Here is a 14,318-nt window from a genome sequence, read left to right as displayed (position 1 = left end):
GACGGAGCGCAGCGCAGCGCTGCCCCGCGGCGGATCCCGCGGCCTTTATTGGATGTAGAGACTCGCGGCGAAGACGATGTCCCGTTTGATGCAGCCGCTCGCCGCCTCCATGGTGGCCGCCAGCCCCGGGTCGCCCAACATCCGCGCGGCGCGGCGCAGCTCCCGGCACAGCTCCTCCAGGCGTTGGATGCAGCGAACCACCGCGCCCTCCTGCAGCGGCGCCAGGGCTGCCAGAGCGGCGAAGGGCTGCGGGGAAACGGGGGGTCAGAGGGGGGGCACGAGGGCCCAAAGCAGAATAGAGCGGCCGCGGCAGTCCGGGGGCCGTGGGGAAGGGGGGGGTCCTAAAGGGTAATGGGGGGAGCGGGGGGGGGGGCTTTGGGTAACGGGGAGGCCGGAGGGGAATGGCGGGGCTGTGTGGGGCGCCGGGGTGTCTGTCGGGGTCAGGGGGGGTTGGAGGGCACTGGGGGGCTGTGTGCTCACCATGCCGCGTGCCCACTCGTACACGACCTCTGCCAGCCCGAAGCCGAACTGCCCCACGTAGTCCTCGGCGCTCTGCGGCAGCCCCCACTCCTCCTGCAGCCGCCCCACGCGCTCCGCCACGGCGCGGATCTGCTCCATGCCCTGCAGACACCGCCGCGCACAGCCCCGCTCAGCCTCCATCGCCCCCAGCAGCCCCGCGGAGCCCCCCAGCCCCGCAGAGGCCCTACCCGCTGCAGGTTGGGAGGCAGTTTGGGGGGCGGCTCGCCCCGGCCTGGGTGCACTGTGCAGGACAGCAGCGCGGCCACCTCCTCGGGGCGCAGCGGGCTCAGCACGTTGCCCAGCAGCAGCTCCGTCAGCAGCAGCTCGTGGCAGCTCAGCAGTGCCGCCACACGCCCGGGGAGCTGCACCGCACCCCCGTCGGCCACGTAGCCCAGAGCCCGCAGCACCTGTGGGGCGAAATTGGGGGTCAGCCCCGCTGAGCACGTGGAGCCACCAGGTCAACCCATGCAACTCTATGGGCGTAAAGAGCCATCAGGTCAACCCATAGAGATGCGTGACGGACACAGCAGGGCGACGCGGTGTGGACACGCGGGGGACGTTGGGGACACTCACGCCGAGGCGCTGGCGGTACTCGGGCAGCAGCAGCAGGGAGCGGTCCGACAGTTCGTACTGGAGCTGCTCCACCTGTGCCTGCAGGCGGCGCCGGGCAGCGAACTGCGAGTACTGCGGGGGGGGACAGCCCCAGGTGGAGCAAATGCCAAAAAAAAAGGGGGCACGGCCCCAAAATGGACACCAACGGGGACAAGCGAACCCGAAGGAACCCAGATGGCCCCAAAATGGAACAAATTGCACAGAAATAACCCCAAATGATCCCCCCAAACCGCCCCAAGGTGGCCCAGGTGGTCCCAAAATTGCCCTAATGGCCCCAAAGTGACCCAAATCAGCCCCCAAATAGCACAAAACAGACCCCAAACGATCCCAAGATGACACCGAAGGATCCCAAAAGACAGCCCCAAATGGCCCCAAAGAGACTCCCAATGGCCCCATACAACCCTCAAAATCCCCAAACGACACCAAAATGATCCCACAAAAGAGCTCCACAGTGGCCCACCCCCCCCCCCCCCCCCCCGTACCAGCTGAGGAAAGCGGGGGCCGTGCACACAGCGAAACCCCCCCAGGGCTGCCCCCAGGCTCCGGGCGCGGGCGGCCGCCTCCACGGCAGGGGGGTCCCGCAGCTGCAGTGCCCCCACTGGGTCCAGCAGGGGCAGCCCCCCCGGGGCCCCCCCCGCCATGCGCAGCAGCTCCTGCAGGGCTGAGAGCAGCTCGGGGCTGGGGGGGTCCTTCCTGGAGGAGGAGAAAATGAAGGGGGAATAAGGTGCCACATTGCCCCAGAACCCCCAGGGACACCCCCTATGAAAAGCCTCAAGCAGGGGAAAGACCCCCCCCCAAACCCAGTATCCCTAATGGACCCACCCAGGGACCCCCACAGCTGTAAGGATTCCCCCTCCCCCCCATGGAACCACCACAGAGCCCAATAATATCATCAGACCCCTCCGCCCCCCCCCCCCCCCAAAGCCCCCACCTTCCCCGTGCCGTCTGCCTCCGCCGCAGCTCCTCCAGCAGCCGGGGGGGGTTTGCCCGCAGTGTGCGCCCCACAATGCCCCCCAGGTCCTCGGGGTGCAGCTGCTCCAGCGCCGCTCCAGGGGGGCCTGTGGGGTGGGGGGGACAAAATAACCCCCAGATAACCCCAAACCCTCCCCCAGAAAGGGGAGCCAGGGGCTTGGTATAACCCCCCCCAATAAAGGCCCTCCAGTGCCCTCCACCCTAAAATGGACTCCATGAGTGGGAGGTTCCCATAGGGGTCTATGGGGGTTCCTTGGGTGCTCCCAACCCCCATAAAGCCCCTTCTTATTGGGCCCCTCCCACCCCATTTTTTGGGGGGGGGTCACACTGCACCCACCCTCAGGCAGGAAGAGCCGGCTCAGCAGAATGTCCTCAGGGTAGGGGGCGTCCGGGGGGGGCGAAGGAGGCGGCCCCCCTTCCTCTGTGGGTTTCTCACTCAGCACCATTGTTGTGATGGTGCGCCCCCCCCCGCTTTCAGCAGTCACCTGTGGGGGGGTACAGGGGGTGAGGGAAGGGATGTGGGGGTCACTGAGGGCAGGAGAGATCGGGGACATTTTGCTTTTTTGGGGGGGGGCATTGGGGGTTATTTTAGGGGCTTGGGGGGGGTTATTTTGTGGAACATTGGGGTTGGGGGCATTGTGCGGTTCTGTTGCGGGGTTGGGGGTGATGTGTGTTCATTTGGGGTATTCTGGAGAGAGAGCATGGGGAAATCTGGGGGTTATTGTTTTTTTTTTGGGGGGGGGGGTGTATGGTCATTCTGAGGCTATTTTAAGTACCTGGGGATGTTTGAGGGTTATGTTTGAGTGTTCAGGGGTTACTTTGGGGGATTACCTGCAGGATGAGCCCCAGCGCATTGTGGTGCTGAGGGGTGCAGACCACCACCACCCGCCCGGGGGCCAACGCCTTCAGCCCTGCCACCGACTGCGCCACGCGACGCTGGGAGGAAAAATGGGGGTTGGCACCAGGACCCCCCGCCACGTCCCCAGGTACCCTCCTCCTCCAGGGTCTCCCCATTATGTCCCCCCACCTCCCCACATCAGGAACCCCACAGCACCCCCAGGACCCTCCCATTCCTCCCACAGCCTCCAACCCCCCCCCATTTCCGGACGTTTCCTCTCTTGCAGGACCCTCCCCATGACCCCCAGTGTTCCCATGTCCCTCCATCCCCATCAGAACATCCCCAACGTCCCCAGCCCATCCCCTTCCCATACCCCCCCCACATCCCTCCATGTCTCCACATCCCCCGGCCCCACCTGCAGCTCTGCCCGCGCCTCCAGCAGCCCCTGCACGGCCTCGTAGTACTGGGGGAGGTCATCCAGCGTCCCCTCCTGCGGGGGCTCTCCCAGCGCTTTCAGCTCCTGCTGCAGCTCAGCCACGCGCCGCTGCTGTGCCTGGGGGCCCCACATGGACCCAAATGGGATCAAACGGCACCGAAACGGCCCCAGATGTCACAAAATGGCACCAAAATGACATAAAGCAGCACCTGAACGGTCCCGCAGCCCCACTGCAGCAACACTGCCCCACTGCCCCGTGTCCCAGTTGCCCCCATGCCCCGCACCCCACACTGCCCCAATGTCCCACATCCCATAGCGTCCCCACTGCCACTCATTGCCACCAATGTCTCCCTGCTCCTGGAGTGTCCCCATTGTCCCCACGCCCCCCAGCATCCCCATGCTCCCCACTGCCCCCAACTCTCCCGACACGTTCCCATGTCCCCACCTTATCCCCAATGCCCCCAACGTTTCCCTGTTTCCCCATTGCACCCCTCCCCACGTCCCAAAGCCCACACTGCTCCCACTCCCCCCCCGTCCCCTCCCCGCCACACCCCCCCGCCCTGCGTCCCCCATCCCATACCGCAGCGCGGCGCCGCAGGGGGAACTCTCCGAAGCTGTTGCGCATCAACCCCTCCACGGTGAGCGCGGCCGCGCGCTGCAGGCTGAGGATGGTTCCGTACGTCAGGCGGAACTGCGACTGCAGCCCCGACGGGCGGCCCTGCGGGCAGAGGGACAGCGTGAGAGCAGCAGCATGGGGTGACAGCACGTGTGAGTGGGGGGAAATGGAGACATGGGGGTGATGCAGCCAGGGGACGCCAGGCGGAGGCGGAGTGATGGTGGGGTGACGCCGGGATGGGGCGCGGGGTGACACTGGGCTGACAGCGCTGCATGACGTAGACAGGAAAGCGGTGACAGGAGGTGATGTGGGCGGCACTCACCAGCATGACGCGGTGCAGGTCGGCCATGTCGGGCACCGTCCCCCGGCACAGGATGATGACAGTCCCGGTGCGGTCCAACCCGCGGCGCCCGGCGCGCCCCGACATCTGCACGTACTCACCTGGGGAGAGGGGCTGCCCCATAGAGCCTCACCCTGCCCCACATCCCCGAACCATCCCACAGCCCCCAGATCTGCCCCCAAATCCATCCCATAGACCCTAAAACCCACCCCGGAGCCCCAAAAGCTGCCCCCCCCGTCCCCCAAGCCCCCCAGCCCTGCCCACACCCACCCCACATCCCCACCTGGCAGCAGGTCGCGGAAGTTGTTGCCGTCGTGTTTGCGGATGGAGTCGAAGATGACGGTGCGCGCCGGCATGTTCACCCCCATGGCGAAGGTCTCGGTGGCAAAGAGCAGCTGGGGGATACGGGGGGTGAGTTGGCGGGGGATATGTGTGGGGCTCAGCCCCACAGTTGCCCCACAGCTGCCCCATACCTTGACCAGCCCCTGGCTGAAGAGCATCTCCACCACCTCCTTGAGCAGTGGCAGCACCCCGCTGTGGTGCACCCCGATGCCGCGCTCCAGGAGCTCCGACATCTGCAGCACCTGGGGGGAAGGAGGGGGTTGGAGGCGTGGGACCCACAGCAGACCCACACCGCCCCACAGAGCGCCCCACGACTCCTCCCAGCCCCACACAGAACCCCCCAAGATGCCCTGAACCACCCACAGACCACCATAAGAGCCCCCCTAAGACCCGCAGACCTCTCCTAGTCCCCCAGTAAGAGCTCCCAAGGCTCCTTAAAGCCCCCCAGGCCCTCAAAGACTCTCAGGGATCCCCTACAACACACCCAACCCCCCCACTAACAGCCCCCCAAGCCCCAGTACCTCCCCACACACCCCACAGCCCTATAACAGCCCCCAAGAGCCCCCACCTGGGGCAGGCGGCGGTCCCCCCCCCGGAGCCGGGCCAGGCAGCGCCGCACGAAGCCCCGCACGCGGCCCTTCTCGGCGGCTGAGCTGAGGTCGGTGCGGCCCAGGGCGGCCGCGTGGGCATCGCAGCGCCCGCGGGAGAAGGTGAAGGCCACGGCCGGGAGCTGCCCCTGCGCCTGCAGCAGTGCCACCAGCGAGTGCCACATGGCACGGTCCTGGGGGGAGTGTGGAGTGAGTCTGAAAGAGCTCCAAGAGAGCCCAAAAGGAGGGCCCAAAATGGGATGGGAGGATCCCAAAAAGAGACCCGAAGGAGAAGCCCCCCCCTCCAACTTGGGCCCCCCCTCACCTGCCCGGGGCCGCTGCCCCCCCCGTGGGGCTGTTTGGCCCCAAAGCTCTGTGTGTGTTTGCTCGCCCGCTGCTTCTGTGCCTCCACCGCTGCATAGTACCTGTGGGAGCCATGGGGTGCTATGGGGGCAGCGCTATGGGGGCAGCGCTATAGGGGCAGCGCTATAGGGGCAGTTGTAGGGCACCGTGGGTAAACATTAAATGATTGTAGGGCACCACAAGATGCTATGGGGTGGCTGTTGGACTCTACAGGGCAACAATAGCTGACTGTAGGGGCACTGTGGAGTGGCTGTAGGGCACTATGGGGCACTATGGGGCACAGGGAGGCTCACCCCTGGGTGTTGAAGCCACCCCGTGCATCCAGCAGCAGGAAGAGGTCACGGGGTGAGGGCGGACCGCCGCCCCCAGTGTAGAGAAAGTGCTCGAGGGGCACCGGGCGCTGCCGTGTGCTCAGCACCCGCAGGCAGCGCCGCTTTGTGCGGCTGTGGGGAGGATAGAGGGGGGACCATGGGGGAAATACCCCACAGCCCCCCCAGGTCCCACACAGACACCCCATAGCCCCCCAGCTGACCATCTCCTTAATCCCACACCGACCCCACAAAACCCTGCAGCCCCCCTCCCCCCATAGACCCTCTCACCACCACCTCCAAGCCCTCTGCAGCCCCCCCCACCCCAGAACCCACCCATGACCCACCCACAGACAACCACTCCATAGCCCCCTGCATACCCCCCAGCCTCCACAATCACCCACAGACCCCTCCCAGCCCCATGACCACCCCAGAGCCCCTCACAGACTGCCCCAGCTCCATAGGGTCCCTGCTCCCACAGACCTCCCCAGCCCCATAGCACCCCTCCCGCCCCACAGCCCCTTACCCGACCCACTGGGCGAACTCGAGGGCATTGGGGATGGTGGCACTGAGCAGCACCAGCCCCACGTGCTCAGGCAGCAGGATCAGCGTCTCCTCCCACACCACGCCGCGCTGGGGGGACAGGATGTGGGACCCCCACCAGAGCCCCAGGACCCACCAGGACCCCCCCATGGCATCCCACACCCCCAGAGTTCCTCCCTACGGCAGCTGATGGTGCAGACTCGCAGCACCCTACAGCATCTCCAATGTCCCAGACAGCCGCCCTCCTGAAATGACCCTATGACCCCCCACGACATCCCAGGACCCCCAGAACCCCCCCCAAGGTCCGCACAGCCCCCTCCCTCCTTCCCTCACACAGTAGAAAATGGTGCAGCCCCACAGGAGCCCATGGCCCCAGACCACCCTAAGGTCCATCAGGACACCCCAGACCCACATGAACAAACCCCTCGCCTCAGAGAATGCCCAATTCCCTCCAAACCATCCCAACCCCACCCCCCAAACTCCACTTTTACCCTATAACAATGGGACCCCACCCTCCTCAGCCCCCAAGGACCTCCCATGGTTTTGGGCCCCCCTGGCCCCTACCTCGGCATCGTTGATGTAGTGCACCTCGTCGAAGATGACCCACTCCAACTCACGAAGCACCTCGGAGCCGTTGTACAGCATCGAGCTGGGGGGGCGTGGGGATTTCAGGTGTTCAGGGTTTTTTAGGGGTTCAAGGTGGGTTTTGGGGGGACTTGGGGTCACTTTTGGGTCTGTTTGAGGGCAGCTCTGGGGCAGTTTCAGTGCCATTTTCAAGGCCATTTTGGGGATAATTTTGGGGATGTTGGGGGCACTTTTTCGGGGCCATTTGGGGCTCACCGCAGGATCTCGGTGGTCATGATGAGGCAGGAGGCGTCGGTGCGCAGCTGCACATCCCCCGTCAGCAGCCCCACATCCCCAAAGGTGGCCCTGAAGTCACGGAACTTCTGATTGGAGAGCGCTTTGATGGGTGACGTGTAGATGGCCCTGGGGGACACAGGGGGTCAGCGGCAACGAGCGGGTCAAGGATCCCTCCAGGACCACAGGAAGGGTTCAGTGCCCCACAGGGAGACCCCAGTGTGGGTGTGGGGAACACAAGAAGGGTTCAGAAATCCCCATAAGGACCCCAAGAATGGGGCTGGGGACCCCCGGAAGGGATTGGGGACCCCCAGAGACCCCAGGAAGGGGCTGGGGACTCCCAGGAAGGGATCAGGGACACCACAAAAGGATCTGGGGACCCCCCAGAGACGCCAGGAAGGATTTGGGATCCTGAAAAGTGTTCAGAGACCCCCACAGCTCGGAGGAAGAGATGGAGGCACCCCCAGGACGGGCTCAGCGACCAAGGAAGCGGCTCAGGCCCCCCAGTACGGGCTCACCCCTCTACCCAGCCCCCCCCCCCTTGTGGGCCCCCCTCACCGTGTCATGTGTCGCCGTGCCAACGCGATGGCGTATTCAGCCACGGCGGTTTTGCCGGCAGAGGTGTGCGCAGCCACCAGCAGTGACTGCCCCCGCTCCAGGCACAGCGCCGCGCGCTGCTGGAACGCATCGGGGCGGAACGGCCACTGCGGGAGGGGAGGGGGGGTGAGGACCCTCCCAGAGCCTGAGCCCCAAGAAGGGGGGTGAACCCAAAACCATCCCAAACCAATAGAGGAACCCCACGCCCTGGCAATCCTGGGTGCCCATGGGATCCCAATACCTACAAGCCCCCCCGAGCCCCCAAACTGCCCCCCCAAATCGCACATCACACCCCAATGGCCCCTCAAACCCCAGAAGTTCCTCAAACCCCCCCAGATACCCCCAAACCCCCAACCCCCCTCCACAACTCCATACCCACCAAGGACACCCCCACAAATCGCCCTTCCCATCTTATGAGCCCCACCCAGGACCCCGAAATCATCCATAGATGCTCCCCCAAACCACCCTCTACATCCCTCAAGTCACCCCCCAGGCCCCCCTAACTGCTCCCCATTTCCCCACAGTCTCCTCCGAGGGCACCCCCTGCCCCCCGCCCCCATTTTGCACCCCCCACACCTTGAATGCTGGATCTGGGATCTTCTCCTCAAAGTCCTCCACGGGGACGCTGCAGTCCTCCTCCACCGCCCACTCCTCCTCCTCACTTTGGGGGGGCACAGAAGGGGTGGCTGTGGTGGGGGGCACCAGCACCTCCTGAGGGTGTGGGGGGGTGGGCTTTCAGCATGGGGGGGCTGCAGGGACCCCCTTATTTCCACCCACTCCCCCCATACTTACCCCCATCACCAGCTCCTCCAGGCTGTCTGCACGGCGCAGGGGGGGTGTGGGGGAAGGCGCCCCTCCTTTGTCAGGGGGGGGCTGAGAGGGGGTACCCCCCCCAGCACCCTCCCCCTCTTTTTTCTGCTCTTCTTCTGCCCCCCCCAACTCCAAGGAATCCAATGCCCCCAAAACGCTACAGAGTGATGGTGCCCCCCCCCGGGCTCCGGGGGCTGTTTGTTTTTAAAGAAGGGTACAGTGAGGTGGGGGGGGGGGGGGGGGGGGTCAGTGTGCTGCAGGGGGGGCACGGATTTGGGGGTTGAGAAGGAGGAACTTCTCGCTGTTCCCTACCTCTGGGCTGGAACTCAACACCACGTTTCAGCCCGGGGGGGGTGGTCAGCAAATCTGAGGTTGGGGGGGAACACACAATGAAATGATAAAATTAAAGAAGGGGCACCCCCAAAATAGCCCCCCGACAGCTCTGTACCATTTTCAAGGTCCAAATCCTCTTCATTTGGCCCCTGGGTGTGGAGCAACTCCAGGGGAGGTTCCTCCAAACCACCTGGGAGGGTTACAAAAAGGAGGGGGTAAGGGTCAGCTTTAGGGGTCACACAAAAAGGGGGGGGCAGTGGATATTAAAAGGGAGGGGGGTTGGAGGTGCCCACCTTCCCATTGGGGGATGCTGCTGACGTCTGGGGAAGATGCGAGCCCTGAGTCCTCATGCAGCTCCTATGTTGGGGTTATAGCGTGGTGTGAGGGGGGTCTTATACCATGCCAACCCCCACCCCCCCCAATTAGTTAATTACTGTTCCCCCACCTCGACAAAGCCCTGCAGTGCTCCCGTGCCGGGGTCCCGCAGCGCCCGCACACTGCTGTGCACCGGGGTTGGCTCCAACACAAACAGTGCCCGGGGGGTGGGCACCCGCGTCCAGCACCTGGGTGGGGGTGGGAGGCAAAAACAGTTGGAGAGGCCCCCCACAGTCTGCCTCCCCCCTCAGAGCCCCACTGAGGGATGAGAAACCCCTGACGAGTCTGGAGCTCCCTAAGTATCCCCATTTTGCCCCAGTGTTCCCCCACTATAAGCACCTCCCCTTCCATCCTCAGAGCCTCCCCTGGAGGGGTCCAGAACCCCCAAATATCTGCACTGCACTCCAACAACTCCCATTATGAGTGCCCCCCCATACCTCTGAGCTCGCTCATGCTGGTGGGGGGGCAGCCAGGCAGGGGTCCCCAGGAAGCACTGCTCCAACTCCGCTGTCAGGGGAGGAGTGAAGGGCGGGAGGCCCTGGGGAAGCTGGGGGGGGGGCGTGAGGGGTCACTTAGAGGATTCCAAGGGGGAGAAAGCGGGTCCTTTAGGGGGATTTGAGGGGGCTGGGGGAGTCTTTTGGGACAAGCAAGAGGGGCAAGAGGGGCTCGGGGGTGTCCCTTTGAGAGCCCCCTGGGGGGGGGGGTTAAAGGGAATCTTTGGTGGGGGAACATTAGAGGGGGTCTGGAAGAGGGATCAGGAAGGCCCCCTGGGAATGGTTAATGGGGTATGGGGGGGTATCCTGGGTGAAGTCAGAGGATGTCTGAGGGGGTCAGGGGGGTCCCTGGGGAGGGGGCCTCACAACGTCCTTTAGGGGGCTCAGAGGGGTCTTGGGGGGCCGCCAGAAGGGGGGACCATTGGAGGAGGGCTTGGAGGGGGGTTAGGGGGGGTAGAGGCTACATAGGGGTCAGGCGGTGTCCAGGAAAGTCTCACCGTGCTGCGGGGGGGGGCGGGACCCGGCAGCAGTTCGCAGCGCCCGGCGCAGCCCAATTCCAACAGTGCCAGGGGGAGGTGCAGGGGCCCGGGGGGGGGCAGCACTGAGGGGGTGGAGGTGGGCAAAAAGATACAGAAGGATCAGAGCTCTAAAACACCACACCCCCTTCCAGGCCCCACAGAGGCCCCTCCACAGGCCCCATAACCCCCACAGACCCTCACGACTCTCCCAGGACCCACAGACCCGCCCGTCCCCCCACAACCGACCCCATGAACCTCCCACAGACGCCCCCAGCCCCACCGATCCTCTCCAGCTCCATCCTCACTGCTCCGCCGGGCGCTGACCCGGAAGCGTTCCCCCTGCCCTCAGCGCAGAGCGGAAGTTCCGGATGCTGACCGGAAGTTCCGGATGTCGAGCGGAAGTGCTGCAGCCGAGCGGAAGAAGTGCGGCATTGCGGCTGTTGTCAGGGAGACCGAACTCCCCCCGACCTCCAGGACCCCCCACACCTCCTCAGAGCCACCCCCCGGGATCCCCCATTCCCAGCCATGTTGACGCTGCCGCCGGGGCTGACGGAGGAGGAGGAGGCCCTACAGAAGCGTTTCGCCAAACTGCGCAAAAAGGTGTCGGCCTGGGCTCTCCCGGACCCCCCCAGCTTCCCCTCATTGTCCCCCCCAACCCCCTGAACGCCGTCTCCCCGCAGAAAAAGGCGCTGCTGGCGCTGAAGAAGCAGCAGAGTAACACCGGGCCCAGCAGTCAGGGGGGCATCAAGCGCTGTGAGTCGGGGTGGGGGGGCCTGAAGGTCCCCCCTGAAGGTCCAAGGGGTGCGGGGGGTATGCAGTGGGGGGAAGTGTGGTTAATGTGGGGATGGGATTTTGGGGAGGGCGTTGGGGGGGGTGGGTTTTGTTTTTATTTTGGGAGGGCTGAGGTTGAGTCCCCCCCCACCGCAGCCATGTCGGACCAACCCCCGGTGGACACCGCCACGGCCACTGAGCAGGCCAAGCTGCTGGTGAAGTCCGGTGCCATCAGTGCCATCAAGGCCGAGACCAAGAATTCAGGCTTCAAACGCTCCCGCACACTGGAGGGGAAGCTGAAGGTGAGGGGTATGAAGTTGAACCCCTCCAAAAACCCCCACCCAGAGCCACTGTGCCCCCAGAGCCCCACACAGAACCACAGATCTCACCCCAAATCCTACAGAAACAGCCTGGAAACATCAAAATTCCACAAAAACTCTTCCAAAACACCATAAATTCCACAAAAAATCCCAGATCTCACTACAAATTCCACAAAAACAGCCTCCAGAACAGCACAAATACCACAAAAAGGCCCCCAAATCCCCCCAAACACCCCAAACCACCTCATATCATTCCCATTTTGCTCCAAATCCCACCCAAATATACTAGTCCTCTGGTCAACACCCCCAGACCCCATATCTCCTCTGTTTTCCCCCAAATCCTCCACAAATCTTCCCCACTGTCTGCCAAATCCCACAAAAACACCCTAAATCCCACAAAGCCCCTCTTTGTTCCCTAAATCCAACAGAAACACCCAAACTTCCTCATTTTACCCTCCAAATCCCCCTTATTTCCACCCAAATCCCACCCCAAATACCCTAACACCCCCTGAACTCCCCCTAATCCTACCCACCCCCTCCCCCATTTTCCCCAAACCCACTCAAAATTCCCCGTTACCCCTCTCCCCCTACCTCTTTATTCTTTATACCCCTCCCAGGATCCCGAGAAGGGCCCGGCCCCCACCTTCCAGCCCTTCCAGCGCAGCGTTTCGGCTGACGATGACACCCCTGAGGTACTGGGGGGGCAGGGAGGCAGTTATTGAAGGGGGGGCAGGATCCCCAAAATGGGAATCCCATTGTAACCTCCCCCACCCCTGCAGTCACGGCGACCCCAGAGAAAATCCCTCTATGAGAGGTGAGTGCCACTCCCTCTTCTTTATTGCCCTCAGCCCTTTATTTTGTTCCCCTCCCTAATGTACCCCCCCATATTTGAGCCCTCTCTCCGTGTTTATTTTGCTCCCCTCCTCCTATTTTTTGACCCCAGCTTTGTCAGTGCCAGTGAGCGGCTGCGGGAGCCCGAAGCTGGGGGGGGGCGTGGGGACCCCCCTGAGCGGGGAGAGCGCGACCGCCGCTTGGACTGGGAGCAGGAGCCGGAGCCTGAGGAGCGGGGGGGCCGCGAGCGCGAGGCGTCCTTCAGGCGTAGGAGGGGGTCCTCAAATCCGGGGGGGCAAAGGGGGGCTAAATCCTGGGGGAGTTAAGGGGTTCTTGTTGGTTTCTGGGGGGGGTCCTGTGGTGGTTCTGGGGGTTCTTTTGGGGGTGGTGTCCATAGAAAGGCTCTTGGTGTTAGGGGGTGTCCTATTGGGGGGGCGGGTTATGGGGGTTTTGCATTATGGGGGGCCCACTGGGGTGTTTCCATTGAGGATGGGCCCTGTGGGGTGGGATCCTGTTTGAGTGTTCTGTTGTTGGTGTCCCATTGGGAATGGGGTTCTGCTAGGGGGGGTCCATGTGGCGATGTCCCTAAGGTGCGCCCACGGTGCCCCCCAGGTTCTGACTCATTCCCTGAGCGCCCCTCCCCCCGGAAGGGCAACACGCTGTACGTGCATGGGGCAGAGCTGAGCCCTGAGCTGCTGCGCAGTGCCTTCTCGCCCTTCGGAGCCATCATCGACCTCTCATTGGACAGCCCGCGCAAGTGGGCGGGGCCACGGCAGGGGGCGGGGCCGGGTGGGCGGGGCGAAGGGTGGGTGTGGTCATGGAGCCAATGGTGGGGTGGGGTTATGGGGTTGGGTGTGGCCGGGGCAGAGCCCGGGGGTGGATGGAGTCACGGGTGGGTCTGAGGAGTGGTGGGATGAGCTGAGGGGGATGGGACGGGCAGAGGGCCGGGTTGGGGGGTGGTCAGTGATTTGTGGGTGTATCTGTTGGGGGGCGGTGCTGAATGGGGTGTGGCCATTGGGGTGGCGCTGTGCTGACCTCACCCCCACTGCAGCTGCGCCTTTGTCACCTACGAGAAGATGGAATCAGCTGACCAGGCCATGGCCGAGGTGGGTGCTGTGTGGGAGCTGTGGGGGGATACAGGGGGTGGTCCCATCTGCTGACCCCCTCTCCCCTCCCTGCAGCTGAATGGCGCCGTGGTGCAGGACGTGCAGCTCCGTGTCAGCATCGCCCGCAAACAGCCGCTGCTCGACGCCGCCACCGGGAAATCGCTGTGGGGATCCCTGGGTGAGCTGGGGGGGCACTGGGGGGGCATAGGGACAGCGCGGGGGTGCCAGCAGTGCTGAGTCCCTGCCCCCTCCCTGTGCCCCCCCAGCGGTGAAGAACAGCGCGAAGGGCTCACACCGCGACAAGCGGGCACAGGTGGTGTACAATGAGGACCTCTTCGGGGGGCAATAAAGGTTTACTGTACACAGCAATGGTGTGACACGGTGACAACGGGACAGCGTGAGAATGGGGATGGGGGGCTGTGGGACACGGGTGGTTGTGATGGGGGAGGCTGATTGGTGATCAGCTGTACACCCACCCTTAACTGCCAGCTGAGCACAGTGGGCTGCCTGGCACTGCTCTCGGCAGCACAGTGTCCTCCATCAGCTCTGGGAATCCCTCCCAACCCCCCCAGTTCCACTGGTATGGTTATCACTTCAGAGAGATTCACACTGCCCACAACGGGCTGCAGCCAAGAGCAGCTGAAGGCTTTAGGACCAAATAAGTGAGAGGAGGCTCTACTATAGCTCATCTCTTCCATGGAGCACACAGCAGCAGCACAACAGTAACCCTGGTGGCAGTAGCACTGCTGGGAGATCAGAAAGCAGTGGGATGTTGTCGGAGCACCACCGCGGGTCCCCTCCTGCTCCATGGGAGAGCTGCAGACAGACG

General features: G+C 63.9%; 2 protein-coding genes and 1 long non-coding RNA gene across 3 annotated transcripts; 2 read left to right on the top strand and 1 right to left on the bottom strand.

The window, feature by feature from the left end:
- Positions 1 to 14: 14 nt before the first annotated feature.
- Positions 15 to 10,801, bottom strand: SKIV2L (Ski2 like RNA helicase). Its single transcript, XM_040652763.2, has 29 exons — positions 10,742 to 10,801; positions 10,441 to 10,544; positions 9,887 to 9,996; positions 9,520 to 9,637; positions 9,368 to 9,431; positions 9,190 to 9,264; positions 9,054 to 9,107; positions 8,724 to 8,935; positions 8,508 to 8,642; positions 7,893 to 8,038; positions 7,317 to 7,463; positions 7,041 to 7,125; positions 6,460 to 6,566; positions 5,919 to 6,068; positions 5,588 to 5,687; positions 5,244 to 5,456; positions 4,807 to 4,917; positions 4,617 to 4,728; positions 4,316 to 4,434; positions 3,958 to 4,095; positions 3,357 to 3,494; positions 2,935 to 3,039; positions 2,441 to 2,588; positions 2,063 to 2,189; positions 1,614 to 1,824; positions 1,093 to 1,203; positions 708 to 926; positions 481 to 621; positions 15 to 246 (listed from the first exon to the last, which is right to left on the bottom strand). Exons 1-29 carry the CDS (start codon positions 10,758 to 10,760, stop codon positions 46 to 48), a joined length of 3,720 nt encoding a protein of 1,239 aa, XP_040508697.1. The 5' UTR covers positions 10,761 to 10,801; the 3' UTR covers positions 15 to 45.
- On the top strand, positions 2,955 to 5,809 carry LOC121107603. Its single transcript, XR_005841875.1, has 3 exons — positions 2,955 to 3,089; positions 3,228 to 4,145; positions 4,275 to 5,809. It is a non-coding gene; the product is annotated as an uncharacterized LOC121107603 (long non-coding RNA).
- Positions 10,802 to 10,854: 53 nt separating the features above from the next.
- NELFE (negative elongation factor complex member E) lies at positions 10,855 to 13,858 on the top strand. Its single transcript, XM_015298767.4, has 10 exons — positions 10,855 to 11,061; positions 11,142 to 11,214; positions 11,389 to 11,534; positions 12,170 to 12,244; positions 12,332 to 12,366; positions 12,496 to 12,650; positions 12,996 to 13,140; positions 13,435 to 13,489; positions 13,565 to 13,667; positions 13,756 to 13,858. The coding sequence occupies exons 1-10, from the start codon at positions 10,987 to 10,989 to the stop codon at positions 13,836 to 13,838; spliced, it is 945 nt and encodes a 314-aa protein (XP_015154253.1). The 5' UTR covers positions 10,855 to 10,986; the 3' UTR covers positions 13,839 to 13,858.
- The last annotated feature ends 460 nt before the right edge of the window (positions 13,859 to 14,318 follow it).

The sequence above is a fragment of the Gallus gallus genome, chromosome 26 (assembly GCF_016699485.2).
Source record: "Gallus gallus isolate bGalGal1 chromosome 26, bGalGal1.mat.broiler.GRCg7b, whole genome shotgun sequence".
NCBI classification, from domain to species: Eukaryota; Metazoa; Chordata; class Aves; order Galliformes; family Phasianidae; genus Gallus; species Gallus gallus.
Note: the sequence above shows the minus strand (reverse complement) of the source record. Positions and strands in the feature narration are given on the sequence as shown.

Coding starts and splice junctions, on each gene's coding strand:
- SKIV2L (XM_040652763.2), bottom strand. Junction 4,918..5,243: donor GGGACCGCCGCCTGCCCCAG/GTGGGGGCTCTT, acceptor CCTTCCCCCCAG/GTGCTGCAGATGTCGGAGCT. Junction 4,729..4,806: donor TCAGCCAGGGGCTGGTCAAG/GTATGGGGCAGC, acceptor CGTATCCCCCAG/CTGCTCTTTGCCACCGAGAC.
- NELFE (XM_015298767.4), top strand. CDS start 10,987: ATGTTGACGCTGCCGCCGGGGCTGACGGAGGAGGAGGAGGCCCTACAG. Junction 12,367..12,495: donor AGAAAATCCCTCTATGAGAG/GTGAGTGCCACT, acceptor TTTTGACCCCAG/CTTTGTCAGTGCCAGTGAGC. Junction 13,141..13,434: donor TCATTGGACAGCCCGCGCAA/GTGGGCGGGGCC, acceptor CCCCCACTGCAG/CTGCGCCTTTGTCACCTACG.